Genomic DNA, 17,298 nt, shown 5'->3' with positions numbered 1-17,298 from the left:
GGCACTGGGTGATGATAAGAGAGGTTGTATCTCTGGACATGCTGGTCTCAATGGGTGAGGTCACCGCATGTGTGGGGGGTGGGACCAAGGAGGTATCAGAGGTACGGAGAGTGGAACTACAGGGTCCATTGCAAACCAAAACAATGATAGCTAGCCTGAACAACAGTATGCAAGGCATATTGATATTTGAGAGAGACATACAATAAGGCATAAAGTGATTGCAGGTCTTGATTGGGAGAGCTAGCTAAAACAACAGGTAAGATAACAGCAGCAATAACAGGGTGCTAGTCTAACACAGCAACAACAGGTAAAAATGGCGACGACTAGGCAGAGAGGGTCGGATTAACTACACACAGATCCTGAGTTAAAGCACAGAGCCGACAGATAAAACACAAATAAACAGAATGGAGTACCGTGAATTAATGGACAGTCAAGCATGCATCAGCTATGTAGCCAAGTGATCATAGTGTCCAGGGGGCAGCCGTAGATGGAGCAGGGAGGCCTCCACTAAGCTAGCACGCGGCGTTTAAAGTTAGTAGCCCGGGGGGTGGTCTGCTCAGACGGAGGGGGTCTGCTCAGACGTGGTCGTGTCGACAGAGAATCCAAGCCAGATGGCGATGGCGAAAGAGAGGTTGTGAATTGTAGAATTGTGTTTGCTAACTGGTGCTAGCTTCGTGGCAGTGGCGCTAGCTGCGCTAGCCGCAAGCTAGCTGTGAGGATCAGAAGCAGTGGCTCAGGGATTACGGCAGGAATCCGGCGTTGTTGTCGAGAGACAGTCCGATGCTGGTAAATTGGTGAGTAATATCCAGGCTAATAACAGGGCTGGTGTCTGTGCAGAAGGTAAAAGCTACTAGCAGCGGCAAAAAAAATGGCTAAATTAGCTTGTAGCTGGTATTGTAGCCCAAGAATTCGCTGGTAGACCTCTTCAGCTAGCCGGCAGATGGGCCTAGCTCGAGGCTAGCTCAAGGCTAACTGGTGCTTGCTTCGGGACAGAGGTGTTAGCCAGTAGTAGCCACTCGGTTGCAGCTAGCTAGCTGTGATGATACGGTGTAATTGTCCAGAGCTTGCGTCAGGAATCCGGTGATGTGGTAGAGAAAAAGCAGTCCTATATGCTCTGGGTTGATATCGCGCTTGCAGACTGGCAGGTATTGGCCCGGTATTGAAGCTGGCTGTGTCCGAGTTGAGGGTGAAGACCGCAGCAGTGGCTAACTGACTACTAGCTAGTAGCTAGTTATCTGGCTAGCTTCTGATTGGGGTTACGGTTCTAAAGTATAAAAAAATAGCAGGTCCGTACCACATTGGGTGAGGCGGAATGTAGGAATGTATATTCAGTTCCTAGATGGAAAGTGAAATTAAAATATATACGAAATGTATACGAAAAATACGAAGGCTATTTACACGGGACAGGACAAACAAAGACACGTCCGACTGCTACGCCATCTTGGATTATTGATCGTTATTATATTCGTTATTGATTATATTGTTATTGTAAACAAATGCGGCGCCATGTTGGCGGAAGTTGTTTTCCTCTGAAACTAGACTGTTGTCATGTCAATGCATCAATGTCTCAACTCTCTACATACATGGCTCTGTTCCAGGAGGAAGCCAAGAGCTTCATCAACATGGAGAACCTGGACCAGCGTATCGAGGAAGCCCTGGACAACCCTAAGAACTATAACTTTGCCATCGACAAAGATGGCCGTGTGGTGAAGAGGACTGTGCTGCAGTGAGAGAGACTGAGGATGGCTGGAAGTGTAGGGTGAAGTTGCCCCTAGACTCTGATCTGGGTTCAGTTTAACATTTTCCCCCCACTATGGTTAAGGTTAGGATTGTGGGATTGGAAGCTGATCCTGGATCTATACCTAAGGGAAACTTCACCTTGGGGCCTGACTGGAGGCCTCAGAGGAGACTGGTCACGACTGACTGATCTACAAATCACCTTGCATCATAAATAACTACTCATTATTATTTGTAGATCAGTCAGTCACAATGCTCTGGAACACGGCCAGTGTGGCCTTTTCTCATTTGGGAAAAAGTCCGTCCTCCACCCTCTCTCCTCTGTGACCTGGAAACCAATAAGTTATTGAGATGTCGATTCGTTAGTAGGCAAACGGAAAAGGATAGGCATGTGTATCCTACCTGAGTCCTTCACTGAACAGTTGTGATATCTGCCACGCCCACTTGGAAACAGCTGTTTTTTTTGGGTCAGAGGAGAAAAGCATGAACACGTTTAAAAACTATATGCTACTTATCCTTTCTCAAATGTCTTGTTCAACCAGGATGTGGTTAGCTGGGGTCATTTGTCTGGGGTCATTTGTCCAAGCCCTCGCAAATTGTGGCATTTATGTTAGTAATGGGGGGGAAGGGGGGAATCGATAGTTACGTATCGCAATGTTTTTTTTGATGATATTACACAGAGAGTACAAAACATTAAGAACACCTGCTCTTTCCATGACACAGACTGACCAGGTGAAAGCTATGATCCCTTATTGATGTCACCTGTTAAATCCACTTCAATCGGTGTAGATGAAGGGGACGAGATGGGTTAAAGAAGGGTTTTTAAGCCTTGAGACGGGGATTAGAGTCAACATGGACCAGCATCCCTGTGGAACGCTTTCGACACCTTGTAGAGTCCACGCCCCGACGAATTGAGGCTGTTCTGAGGACAACTCAATATTAGGAAGGTGTTCTTAATGTTTTGTACACTCGGTGTATAGCGATACTGTCAAAGGAGACTGCCTGTACCTGCACCAAAACTCCAGTATTGTTCATCCTGTAGCTTTCTCTCCATCTTTATTTCCAATTTATCAAAACTTGTTTTCTAATGTCTCTCTCTTGCCTCTGCAGCAGACATACAGTGACCAATATGTTTGGCAAGGTCCCTCACTATGGTGATAATATCATATCGTGAGGCACCTGACAATTCGCAAACCTAGTTTCTATTGGACAAATTCAGGTAGGTCCCTCCCTGTTTCGTTTGCGTCCATTTTATTCTGTTTGGTTCCTAGGGAATACAGCCATGATTTGTTAAATACCTATTCAAGCGTTGTAATATCTGTCATGCGTCTGCGATGTATTCGGGCACGAACTCAACCCTTAAAAAGGACAGCCTACTCTGTGTGTGTGATGAACAGTTTCCTGGCACAATTACCCATGTCTCCACCAGTTTGGTTATGGGGGGATTTACAGTTTATGAAAGTGCTGTAAAACTTCAATCTACTTCAAGCTTGTAGTTCTCATCTGTCAAGTACATAGTGGGAACCTTATGTAATAAATCATTGTTTCTTCCTGATTGATCATCTCTACTACTTTCTTGTGAGTCATGTGGCTTTAAATCGTATTATAATGGCACCGGAGGAGATTTTGTACATAATGTTTCTGCTACCCGAAAAGAGCTTCTGGATATCAGAACAGAGATTACTCACCTCACTGGACCAAGATTTCTTTATTTTAACGAGTCGGACGCAAAGGATTTACTGCAGATACCGGACCAGGCCCAAATCCCTGTCATAGGCATGAAGAGAAGACTGAAATACAGGGAGCCCACCTCTACCATCTGTTCTATTGGCCAACGTGCTGGGAAATAAACTGGACGACCTCTCCACTCGAGACTATCCTACCAACAGGACATTCGAAACTGTAATATCTTATGTTTCACCGAGTCGTGGCTGAACGACAACATGGATAATATACAGTTGGCTGGGTTTTCGTGCATCAGTCAGATAGAACAGCTGCCTCCGGTGAGACAAGGGGTGAAGGTCTGTGTCTATTTGTCAATAACAGCTGGTGCACAAAATCTAATATTAATGAAGTCTTAAGGTTTTGCTCACCTGAGGTAGAGTACCTCATGAGAAACTGTAGACCACACTATTTACCAAGAGAGTTTATCTATATTATTCATAGCTGTCTATTTACCACCATAAACCGATGCTGGCGCTAAGACCGCACTCAAAGAGCTGTATACGGCCATAAGCAAACAAGAACATGCTAATCCAGAAACTGCGCTCCTATTGGTCGGGGACTTTAATGCAGGAAAACTTACATCCATTTTACCTCATTTTTACCAGCATGTTATATGTGATACCTGAGGGAGAAAACAATTCTAGACCACCTTTACTCCACACACAGATGTGTACAAAGCTCTCCCTCGCCCTCCATTTGGCAAATCTGACCATAATTCTATCCTCCTGATTCCTGCTTACAAGCAAAAACTAAAGCAGGAAGTACCAGTGACTCGCTCAATATGGAAGTGGTCGGATGACGCAGATGCTAACGGGACTGTTTTGCAAGAACAGACTGGAATATGTTCCTGGATTCTTCCGATGGCATTGAGGAGTACACCACATCAGTCACTGGCTTCATCAATAAGTGCATCGAGGACGTCGTCCCCACAGTGACTGTACGTACATGTCCCAACCAGAAGCCATGGATTACAGGCAGCATCCGCATCGAGCTGAAGTTTAGAGCTGCCGCTTTCAAGGAGTGGGACTCTAACTCGGAAGCTTATAAGAAATCCTGCTATGCTATCAGATGAACATCACACGCTCAGCCCTTTGAGGCTGTATGACACGCAGGTCCTTTGAGGCTGTATGACACGCTCAGTCCTTTGAGGCTGTATGACACGCTCAGTCCTTTGAGGATGTATGACACGCAGGTCCTTTGAGGCTGTATGACACGCTCAGTCCTTTGAGGCTGTATGACACGCTCAGTCCTTTGAGGATGTATGACACGCTCAGTCCTTTGAGGATGTATGACACGCTCAGTCCTTTAGAGGCTGTATGACACGCAGGCCCTTTGAGGCTGTATGACACGCAGGCCCTTTGAGGCTGTATGACACGCTCAGTCCTTTAGAGGCTGTATGACACGCAGGTCCTTTGAGGCTGTATGACACGCTCAGTCCTTTAGAGGCTGTATGACACGCAGGCCCTTTGAGGCTGTATGACACGCAGGCCCTTTGAGGCTGTATGACACGCAGGTCCTTTGAGGCTGTATGACACGCAGGCCCTTTGAGGCTGTATGACACGCAGGCCCTTTGAGGCTGTATGACACACAGGTCCTTTGAGGCTGTATGACACGCAGTCCCTTTGAGGCTATGTGACACTCTGGCCTTTTAGAGGCTGTATGACTCAATTCACAATATGTGTCTTCTTCCAGAGCCCCCTGGTCTGAGATACAGAACAAACACCAACATTCATTACCACTGCAATCCGGCTGCTCAGTTAGATCAGGGAGGTTTGTCAAAAATGTAACTAATAAATTAAGGTAAAATATGTACATTTATCCACTTTTCAGAAAACCGAAGGGTGTGTGTTGTGAACATCACAAAGTTGTTTTGGGGTGGCTAGGTCACATGGTCAAGGTTCAACTTAATTTAGAGTCACAGTACAAACCCGACCAGCCAAGGTCCTACACAGTACAAACACGACCAGCCAAGGTCCTACACAGTACAAACACCAAACGAGAAGGTCCTACACAGTACAAACACCACCAGCCAAGGTCCTACACAGTACAAACACGACCAGCCAAGGTCCTACACAGTACAAACACCACCAGCCAAGGTCCTACACAGTACAAACACAACCAGCCAAGGTCCTACACAGTACAAACACCACCAGCCAAGGTCCTACACAGTACAAACACCACCAGCCAAGGTCCTACACAGTACAAACCCAACCAGCCAAGGTCCTACACTGTACAAACACCAAACGAGAATCTACAGAAGGAAGCGGAGACACATGAACAACACCCAGAGACACCTGTTAAACACATGAACAACACTCACAGAGACACCTGTTAAACACATGAACAACACCCCCAGAGACACCTGTTAAACACATGAACAACACTCACAGAGACACCTGTTAAACACATGAACAACACCCCCAGAGAGACACTCAGAAACCATACTGGACCTCATCCTGTGGAAAGAGAACCTGAAACAACTGAAGAAAGGAAACTACTTACCTCTGTGTCCTGCAGCTTCAACACCAAAACAAACAGTGGAAAGAAACCACCGACAAACCAGTGAAATCAACTCGTTATGGATGACCTATCAGAATGGTTAAATGCTACCAGAACTGAAAATACTGATTTATACTGTTATACTGCTGATGTAATATGGCTACAGGTTCATCTGCCTCACCTAAAGCCCAGTCTGGTGGGAAGCTGCTATAGACCACCAAGTGTTAACAGTCAGTATCTGGATAACGTGTGTGAAAGCCACCGGGGTCTGACAATCTGGATGGAAAATTACTGAGTATAATAGCAGACAATATTGCCACATCTTCAATTTAAGCCTACCAGAGTGTTTGCCCTCAGGCCTGGAGGGAAGCTAAAGTCATTATTCTACCCAAGAATAGTAAAGTCCCCTTTTACTGGCTCAAATAGCCGACCAACCCTTAGTAAACTTCTGGAATAAAATTGTGTTTGACCAGATACAATGTTATTTCACAGTAAACAAATTGACAACAGACTTTCAGCATGCTTATAGGGAAGGACATTCAACAAGCACAGCACTTACACAAATGACTGATGATTGGCTGATAGAAATTGATGATCAAATGATTGTGGGGGCTGTCTTGTTAGACTTCAGTGCAGCTTCTGACATTATTGATCACGGTCTGCTGCTGGATAAACGTATGTGTTATGGCTTTACACCCCCTGCTATAATGTGGATAAAGAGTATGTATGCAGATGACTCATCACTATACAGGTCAGCTTCTACAGCGACTGAAATGACTGCAACACTTAACAAAGAGCTGCAGTTAGTTTCAGAGTGGGTGGCAAGGAATAAGTTAGTCCTAAATATTTCAAAAACTAAAAGCATTGTATTTGGGATAAATCATTCACTAAACCCTAAACCTCAACTAAATCTTGTAATGAATAATGTAGAAATTGAGCAAGTTGAGGTGAATAAACTGCTTGGAGTAACCCGGGATTGTAAACTGTTATGGTCAAAACATATTGAATCAACAGTAGCTAAGATGGGGAGAAGTCTGTCCATAATAAAGCACTGCTCTGCCTTATTAACAACACTATCAACAAGGCAGGTCCTACAGGCCCTAGTTTCTACCTTCTTAACAGCACTGTCAACAAGGCAGGTCCTACAGGCCCTAGTTTCTACCTTCTTAACAGCACTATCAACAAGGCAGGTCCTACAGGCCCTAGTTTCTACCTTCTTAACCGCACTGTCAACAAGGCAGGTCCTACAGGCCCTAGTTTCTACCTTCTTAACAGCACTGTCAACAAGGCAGGTCCTACAGGCCCTAGTTTCTACCTTCTTAACAGCACTGTCAACAAGGCAGGTCCTACAGGCCCTAGTTTCTACCTTCTTAACAGCACTGTCAACAAGGCAGGTCCTACAGGCCCTAGTTTCTACCTTCTTAACAGCACTGTCAACAAGGCAGGTCCTACAGGCCCTAGTTTCTACCTTCTTAACAACACTATCAACAAGGCAGGTCCTACAGGCCCTAGTTTCGTCACACCTGGACTACTGTTCAGTAGTGTGGTTAGGTGTCACAAAGAGGGACTTAGGAAAATTGCATTTGTCTCAGAACAGGGCAGCACAGCTGGCCCTTGGATGTACACAGAGAGCTAATATTAATAATATGCATGTCAATCTCTCCTGGCTCAAAGTGGGGGAGAGATTGCCTTCATCACTACTTGTATTTGTGAGAGCTATTGACATGTTGAATTCACCCAGCTGTCTGTTTGAACTATTGGCACACAGCTCAGACACCCATGCATATCCCACAAGACATGCCACCAGAGGTCTCTTCACAGTCCCCAAGTTCAGAACAGACTATGGGAGGAGCACACAGTACTACATAGAGCCATGACTACATGGAACTCTATTCCACATCAGGTAACTGATGCAGCAGTAGAATCAGATTTAACATACACCTTATGGAACAGCAGGGACTGTGAAGAGAGAGACACACACACACACACACACACACACACACACACACACACACACACACACATGGATTTAGTACTGTAGATATGTGGTAGTGGTGGAGTAGGGGCCTGAGGACACACAGTGTGTTGTGAAATCTGTGAATGTATTGTAATGATTTAATTTTGCTGGAGCGCAGGAAGAGTAGCTGTTGCTTTGGAAGGAACTAATGGGGATCCATAATAAACCCCAGGAAGAGTAGCTGCTGCCTTGGAAGGAACTAATGGGGATCCATAATAAACCCCAGGAAGAGTAGCTGCTGCCTTGGCAGGAACTAATGAGGATCCATAATAAACCCCAGGAAGAGTAGCTGCTGCCTTGGCAGGAACTAATGGGGATCCATAATAAACACCAGGAGAGTAGCTGCTGCCTTGGCAGGAACTAATGGGGATCCATAATAAACCCCAGGAAGAGTAGCTGCTGCCTAGACAGGAACTAATGGGGATCCATAATAAACCCCAGGAAGAGTAGCTGCTGCCTTGGCAGGAACTAATGGGGATCCATAATAAACCCCAGGAAGAGTAGCTGCTGCCTTGACAGGAACTAATGGGGATCCATAATAAACCCCAGGAAGAGTGGCTGCTGCCTTGGCAGGAACTAATGGGGATCCATAATAACTACAAATATTAAAAATGTCTATCAGACTTTATATAATTCAAACAAAGGGTTAAACATTTTTTAATAAAAAAGACATTGGAAAAGACATTGACAATGTAATGACAGTTGTGTTGAGGTAAAAATGTTGATACGGTGTTGAGAGATGTGGTGCTTGTCCTTACCCGGAGTGCCTGAGGGTGGCGGTGTTGCTAGTTACTACACGTCAACTGAGCTTGTACTTGACCCATGACATCAGATAAACGTTTGTTATTCTACCTGCCTCAGTGTGTTAATATTACAACCGTTGTATTTGTTTTATGATCGTGTTTTAATAAATCCTTGGGTCTCTAAATTAAGAGTTGTAGATCCGTATGGTCTACGAAGAGGTGTGACTTATTCACAACGAGGTTGTAAACAACGTTATTTCACTCCGACCGACTGATGCAGCCATATGTCAACACGTGTCAACGGTTAACTCTTCTGGATAATCAGGAGGTGCACTGGGGAACATCTCCACAAATGTAACGTCTTGAACTCCTTGTCATGTCATGCTTATCAATGACGGCATAGGGAGTTGGCAAGAGCACAAACTGATCTGGGACCAGGCTAAAGATGGAGACAATAGATCTGGTACCAGGCTATAGAAGGAGACAACTGATCTGGGACCAGGCTATAGAAGAAGACAATAGATCTGGTACCAGGCTATAGAAGAAGACAACAGATCTGGGACCAGGCTATAAATGGGGACAACTAATCTGGGACCAGGCTATAGAAGAAGACAACTGATCTGGGACCAGGCTATAGAAGGAGATTACTGATCTGGGACCAGGCTAATTGTCAAACCTGACCAACAGTTGTTTTCCATCTAGGGATGCTGCTGCTGACCCTGTGCCTGTGGATCTGGGACCAGGCTATAGAAGGAAACTACAGATCTGGGACCAGGCTGGGATGCTGCTGCTGACCCTGTGCCTGTGGATCTGGGACCAGGCTATAGAAGGAAACTACAGATCTGGGACCAGGCTGGGATGCTGCTGCTGACCCTGTGCCTGTGGATCTGGGACCAGGCTATAGAAGGAAACTACAGATCTGGGACCAGGCTGGGATGCTGCTGCTGACCCTGTGCCTGTGGATCTGGGGGTGTCGGGAAAGCCAGAAGATACATTTCCGTTCTAATCAATGGACGTTAAAGTTGTGGTCTGTTTTCACAAAGCTCTTCCATGACACTGACAGGCACCCGTTCTCCGGTCGGGAAGTCCCCATCTCGTCACCAACGCCCATGTAGTGGCCGATAAGAGAAAGGTCTGGGTCAATATTGGCAGAATCTCCACTGCATTTCTTTGATTCCCTCGCATCCTCTCTCTTGCCACCTCAAAAACCCATTGGATGAGAAGGAAGCGGGAAGAGAAGACACGAGGAATCAAAAAAATGCCATTGAGATTCTGCCCCGGGCCGTCACATTGTGCTCACCTTAAGTTCAGCCTGTTCGAAAGGCTCCAGCACCATAGGGTTATCCTCTTAGTGGGTAGTCATAGGAAAGGCTCCAGCATAGGGTTATCCTCTTAGTGGGTAGTCATAGGAAAGGCTACAGCATAGGGTTATCCTCTTAGTGGGTAGTCATAGGAAAGGCTCCAGCATAGGGTTATCCTCTTAGTGGGTAGTCATAGGAAAGGCTCCAGCATAGGGTTATCCTCTTAGTGGGTAGTCATAGGAAAGGCTACATCTGTTTAATGTTTTAATACTGTGTGGTTTTAAGGGTCAGGTATACAGTCAGTCTATTGTTTAATAACCTAATGAATATTCCATGTCTGTTTAATGTGTAATAACCTAATGAATATTCCCTGTCTGTTTAATGTGTAATAACCTAATGAATATTCCTTATCTGTTTAATGTGTAATAACCTAATGAATATTCCTTATCTGTTTAATGTGTAATAACTTAATGAATATTCCTTATCTGTTTAATGTGTAATAACCTAATGAATATTCCTTATCTGTTTAATGTGTAATAACCTAATGAATATCCCTTATCTGTTTAATGTGTAATAACCTAATGAATATTCCCTATCTGTTTAATGTATAATAACCGAATTAATATTCCTTATCTATTTAATGTGTAATATTCTAATGAATATTCCTTATCTGTTTAATGTGTAATAACCTAATGAATATCCCTTATCTGTTTAATGTGTAATAACCTAATGAATATTCCCTGTCTGTTTAATGTGTAATAACCTAATGAATATTCCTTATCTGTTTAATGTGTAATAACCTAATGAATATCCCTTATCTGTTTAATGTGTAATAACCTAATGAATATTCCCTATCTGTTTAATGTATAATAACCGAATTAATATTCCTTATCTATTTAATGTGTAATATTCTAATGAATATTCCTTATCTGTTTAATGTGTAATAACCTAATGAATATCCCTTATCTGTTTAATGTATAATAACCGAATTAATATTCCTTATCTATTTAATGTGTAATATTCTAATGAATATTCCTTATCTGTTTAATGTGTAATAACCAAATGAATATTCCTTATCTGTTTAATGTGTAATAACCTAATGAATATTCCTTATCTGTTTAATGTGTAATAACCTAATGAATATTCCTTATCTGTTTAATGTGTAATAACCTGATGAATATTCCCTATCTGTTTAATGTGTAATAACCAAATGAATATTCCTTATCTGTTTAATGTGTAATAACCTAATGAATATCCCTTATCTGTTTAATGTGTAATAACCTAATGAATATTCCTTATCTGTTTAATGTGTAATAACCTAATGATTATTCCGTATCTGTTTAATGTGTAATAACTTAATGAATATTCCTTATCTGTTTAATGTGTAATAACCAAATGAATATTCCTTATCTGTTTAATGTGTAATAACCTAATAATTATTCTTTATCCGTTTAATGTGTAATACCCTAATGAATATTCCTTATCTCAGTCATAATCATCCCTTAGCACCTGGAAACACTGGGCAATAAATACATTTACAAAATATTATTCACTTTCTGGTGTGTTCTGTATGTGTACAAGCAAATCCAAACTACACTGAACAAAAATATAAACGCAACATGCAACAATTTCAAAGATTGAAATAAATTCATTAGGCCCTTATCTAGGGATTTCAAATGACTGGGAATACATCAGCACGTTGCTCGCCCACATAACGCCATACACGCTGTCTGCCATCTGCTCGGTACAGTTGAAACCGGGATTCACCTGTGAAGAACACACTTTACCATCTACTGCATCTTGCCTATGCCGTTCGGGCCATCACTCATTTATATATTTTTATGTACATATTCGTATTCATTCCTTTACACTTGTGTGTCTAAGGTAGTAGTTGTGGAATTGTTAGATTAGATTGCTTGTTTGATATTACTGCACGGTCGGAACTAGAAGCACAAGCATTTCGCTACACTCGCATTAACATCTGCTAACCATGTGTATGTGACAAATAAAATTGGATTTGATTTGATAGTGGCCATCGAAGGTGAGGATTTGAACACTGATGTCGGTTACGATACCGAACTGCAGTCAGGTCAAGACCCTGGTGAGGATGACGGGCACGCAGATGAGCTTCCCTGAGACGGTGTCTGACAGTTTGTGCAGAAATTCTTTGGTTGTGCAAACCCACAGTTTCCTCAGCTGTCCGGGTGGCTGGTCTCAGACGATCCTGCAGGTGAAGAAGCCAGATGTGGAGGTTCTGGGCTGGCGTGGTTACACGTGGTCTACGGTTGTGAAACTGGTTAGACGTACTGATAAATTCTCTAAAACGTTGGAGGCGGCTTATGGTAGAGAATTATCTGATAACAGCTCTGGTGGACATTCCTGAAGTCAGCATGCCAATTGCACACTCCCTCACAACTTAAAACAGCTGCGGCATTGTGTTGTGTGATAAACTGCACCTTTTAGAGTGGCCTTTTATTGTAACCAGCACAAGGTGCACCTGTGTAATGATCATGCTGTTTAATCAGCTTCTTGATATGCCACACCTGTCAGGTAGATGGATTATCTTGGCCAAAGGAAAAATTCTCACTAACAGGGATGTAAACAAATTTGTGCACAACATTTTAGAGAAATAAGCATTTTGTGCGTATAGAAAATTTATGGGATCTTTTATTTCAGCTCATGAAACATGGGACCAACACTTTACACATTGCGTTTACCCTAGGGTCCGGAGTCCTACAGGTTTTCTGATGATTAATTGCACCCAACTGGTGTCCCAGGTCTAAATCAGTCCCTGATGAAAGGGGAATCACCCACCTGGTGTCTCAGGTCTAAATCAGTCCCTGATTAAAGGGGAAGAATGAAAAAAGCAGTGGAACTGCCTTCAAGGTCCAGATTTGAATTTGAGGATTTTAGAATATATTTTATCTAAACAGATCTTCACGTGTGAACTATGAGAACTACATGGAGATGCAACAACGTCGGATGGTTCCCTGTGATACCTCATTATGAAGATGTCTTGTAGTAGAAATAAGGACTAGAGTCTTCTCCTGAGGTGTATTCATTAGTGCACAGCGTAGCGAAACAACTGAAAACGTTTTGCAACGAAACCAAAGAACTTATAGTGGACAAATGTAGGTAAGTCCTTCCACCTGTTTCATTTGCGTCTGTTTGATTCCTAGTGAATACACCTCTGGATCACCTTTCAAGACTACAGACTGGACAACAACAACAACAACAAAATACAACTTTAACAAAACGTGAATGAAAAGGTTGCACGTCAGACATCAATCAGTCAAACATGAATTAAGACTAGTTATGATATCATATGACTTGTTCTTCTGTGACAAAATGTAGCATAATATACTCACATTTGAACAACAAAAAAAATTCAAAAAATAAGTTTGTTAAAAAAAAATCTTAGAGCACTAAGTATTCAAGTATAATAACACTGACATACACCAACACATTCACTGTATGACAAAATGTAACATACACCAACACATGATTCACTGTATAACATGGCTCCTTCTGTCAAGGCCTGGATTCAATCTGATCAGCGGTTGAGCGAGCTTGACATTTTAAAGGTCATTTGAAGCCGACATACGGAGCGTTTACCGTGAATGCGGTCTCTGCAAACGCGGGAAACATTGCCTTTTAAAAGGTGCATTAGTCGACAAAATGCGTTCGGATTGAATCCCGGTCTAAGATCACTGCTGACTGCTGCCCTGTGGGAATGTTGCTTGTGATTTAATGATGTTGGTTGTGATTGGTTGGTTGGTTTGGGATTTGATAATGAATTGGGTTTCTGGTTGGTAGATAGGTGATGGAGGGTTTTGTGATTGGTTGTCCCATTGTTGAACATGGTTAGACGCATCAGCCCCCCCCCCCTTTTATTTTGTACATGGGGGTCTGATGAGATTGGTGTGTTGCTAGGCAGATTATGAGATCTGGTTGTTGAGCTGTCCCGGGTATTTCTCAAACTTCCTCTCTGCCTCCTCACTGAAGGCATCACCTGTAGGGGCAACCGATAGTCAGAGACAGAAAGCAGTGGAAGAGTCTGGAACAAACTAGGGGTATGTCTGAAAATGACACCATATTCCCTACGTAGGACCCTATTCAGACTGGAGAGCATTAAATAAAACCTGTTAGTTAACTCAAATGACAAATCTCGGGGTACAGCTTCTCACCCATATGGCAGTTGTGAAGCCAGATCCGGTGGCCGTCATACTTGCAGTTGCATTTCATGGCGTTATTGGTGAAGTCACTCTCCGCCACTTCAAAGTTTGGATTGATTACAATCTGAAAGGATTTGAACGTTAAAACACAAAGAGGTAAATGATATGGAGTTGACGTTAAAATAATTCTGTCACTCCATCGTCTGCAGTTGGTCTGGAGGTTCCGACCTCTAAGGGCGTTCGGTGAGTTTTCAAAGGGTTCATGAAAAAGCAACTGGGAAAGAATAAAAGCAGACAGAACAAGAAGAATTTCACACTGTTTGACAACTCAAATGTGTAGTTTGCCAAATATATTTCAAAACTTCATGCAGTTACACATTTTGGAAGTTACATGTCTAATTCGGGGGCTTCCCCGGGATTTTTTAACAGCCTCTTAAAAATGGTAGTCCACCTGTAGGATGTAGTTTCCTGGTTTGATGTCGGTGATGTCGATCCACTGGCAGTCGATGTCATGGCGATACAGGTCCCAACACCCCACGGTGATGCCCTGCTCTCCGAAGTTAGCACACTCATACCTCTTAGAGATACCTGGAGAACACAGAACACTCATACCGCTTAGAGATACCTGGAGAACACAGAACACTCATACCGCTTAGAGATACCTGGAGAACACAGAACACTCATACCTCTTAGAGATACCTGGAGAACATAGAACACTCATACCTCTTAGAGATACCTGGAGAACACAGAACACTCCTACCTCTTAGAGATACCTGGAGAACACAGAACACTCCTACCTCTTAGAGATACCTGGAGAACATAGAACACTCATACCTCTTAGAGATACCTGGAGAACACAGAACACTCATACCTCTTAGAGATACCTGGAGAACACAGAACACTCATACCGCTTAGAGATACCTGGAGAACACAGAGCACTCATACCTCTTAGAGATACCTGGAGAACACAGAACACTCATACCGCTTAGAGATACCTGGAGAACACAGAGCACTCATACCTCTTAGAGATACCTGGAGAACACAGAACACTCCTACCGCTTAGAGATACCTGGAGAACATAGAACACTCATACCTCTTAGAGATACCTGGAGAACATAGAACACTCATACCTCTTAGAGATACCTGGAGAACACAGAACACTCCTACCTCTTAGAGATACCTGGAGAACACAGAACACTCCTACCTCTTAGAGATACCTGGAGAACACAGAACACTCCTACCTCTTAGAGATACCTGGAGAACACAGAACACTCCTACCTCTTAGAGATACCTGGAGAACACAGAACACTCATACCGCTTAGAGATACCTGGAGAACACAGAGCACTCATACCTCTTAGAGATACCTGGAGAACACAGAACACTCCTACCTCTTAGAGATACCTGGAGAACACAGAACACTCATACCTCTTAGAGATACCTGGAGAACACAGAACACTCCTACCTCTTAGAGATACCTGGAGAACACAGAACACTCATACCTCTTAGAGATACCTGGAGAACACAGAGCACTCATACCTCTTAGAGATACCTGGAGAACACAGAACACTCATACCTCTTAGAGATACCTGGAGAACACAGTTTACAACAATTAGACTTTTAACCAAAAATACTATATCCTCCAAAACCAGATACAAAATGTTTCACTTGGATTTGGATAAGATATCCCTAATCTTAACACCCAAATAAAGGCCATATTTGATTGGCTGGCCATCTAGTAAAGTCTGTTTTGATTGGATGGCACGCCAATAGACTCTGTTCTGATTGAATGGACTTCCAGTAGACTGTTCTGATTGGTTTGCCTCCCAGACTCACCCCCGTGACACTCGGTGTCCTCCAGACAGAAGGAAGCCTTGTGTCCCTCAGCCACCTTGGTACCGTTGGATGACAACAGGTCGTAGTGGGTGAAGATGTCCATACTGTGGTAGTGCCTGCATGGGGAGTGCAACAAGAGTGAAGAATTATTCAAAACTATCATACCAGTCATATCTGTCATACCTGTTATATCTGTCGTACCTGTTATATCTGTCGTACCTGTCATACCTGTTATACCTGTCAGACCTGTTATATCTGTCATACCTGTCATATCTGTCATACCTGTCATACCTGGCATAACTGTAATATCTGTCATACCTGTTATATCTGTCATACCTGTTATACCTGTTACACCTGTCATACCTGTCATATCTGTCATACCTGTTATATCTGTCATACCTGTTATATCTGTCGTACCTGTTATATCTGTCATACCTGTCATACCTGTTATACCTGTCAGACCTGTTATATCTGTCATACCTGTCATACCTGTCATATCTGTCATACCTGTCATATCTGTTACACCTGTCATACCTGTCATATCTGTCATACCTGTTATATCTGTCATACCTGTTATATCTGTCATATCTGTCATACCTGTTATACCTGTCAGACCTGTTATATCTGTCATACCTGTTATATCTGTCATACCTGTCATACCTGTTATACCTGTCAGACCTGTTATATCTGTCATACCTGTCATACCTGTCATATCTGTTACACCTGTCATACCTGTCATATCTGTCATACCTGTTATATCTGTCGTACCTGTTATATCTGTCATACCTGTCATACCTGTTATACCTGTCAGACCTGTTATATCTGTCATACCTGTCATATCTGTCATACCTGTCATACCTGGCATAACTGTAATATCTGTCATACCTGTTATATCTGTCATACCTGTTATACCTGTTACACGTGTCATACCTGTCATATCTGTCATACCTGTTATATCTGTCATACCTGTTATATCTGTCGTACCTGTCATATCTGTCATACCTGTCATACCTGTTATACCTGTCAGACCTGTTATATCTGTCATACCTGTCATACCTGTTATACCTGTCAGACCTGTTATATCTGTCATACCTGTCATATCTGTCATACCTGTTGTATCTGTAGTACCTGTCATATCTGTCATACCTGTTACACCTGTCATACCTGTCATATCTGTCATACCTGTTGTATCTGTCGTACCTGTCATACCTGTCATATCTATCATACCTGTTACACCTGTCATACCTGTTATATCTTTCATATCTGT

General features: G+C 43.0%; 2 protein-coding genes across 7 annotated transcripts in view; one reads left to right on the top strand and one right to left on the bottom strand.

The window, feature by feature from the left end:
• Nucleotides 1–17,298, top strand: part of mrps26 (mitochondrial ribosomal protein S26) — a 197,241-nt gene that overhangs the window by 5,704 nt on the left and 174,239 nt on the right. Inside the window, exon 4 of one of the 2 annotated variants that reach the window (XR_011672570.1) lies at nucleotides 1,599–2,469. Coding sequence is in view for 1 of the 2 variants with exons in the window: in XM_071382232.1 (XP_071238333.1) it covers nucleotides 1,599–1,730 (132 nt within the window). In the remaining variant the exon portion in view is untranslated. Of the gene's footprint in view, nucleotides 1–1,598; nucleotides 3,293–17,298 lie in introns of those variants that run through there. The other variant, XM_071382232.1, reaches the window with a different exon arrangement.
• The window catches only part of LOC139563512 (lysyl oxidase homolog 3B-like), a 69,381-nt gene continuing 64,754 nt past the window's right edge, over nucleotides 12,672–17,298 (bottom strand). For 4 of the 5 annotated variants that reach the window (XM_071382223.1, XM_071382226.1, XM_071382222.1 and 1 more), the window contains 4 exons: nucleotides 16,032–16,147; nucleotides 14,649–14,785; nucleotides 14,210–14,321; nucleotides 12,672–14,034 (listed from right to left, as the gene is read on the bottom strand). In XM_071382223.1, coding sequence (XP_071238324.1) covers nucleotides 13,961–14,034; nucleotides 14,210–14,321; nucleotides 14,649–14,785; nucleotides 16,032–16,147 — 439 coding nt within the window. In that variant the 3' untranslated portion in view covers nucleotides 12,672–13,960. Of the gene's footprint in view, nucleotides 14,035–14,209; nucleotides 14,322–14,648; nucleotides 14,786–15,722; nucleotides 15,785–16,031; nucleotides 16,148–17,298 lie in introns of those variants that run through there. The other variant, XM_071382225.1, reaches the window with a different exon arrangement.

The sequence above is a fragment of the Salvelinus alpinus genome, chromosome 34 (genome assembly GCF_045679555.1).
Source record: "Salvelinus alpinus chromosome 34, SLU_Salpinus.1, whole genome shotgun sequence".
NCBI classification, from domain to species: domain Eukaryota; kingdom Metazoa; phylum Chordata; class Actinopteri; order Salmoniformes; family Salmonidae; genus Salvelinus; species Salvelinus alpinus.
This window is presented reverse-complemented; position numbering and strand designations above follow the sequence as displayed.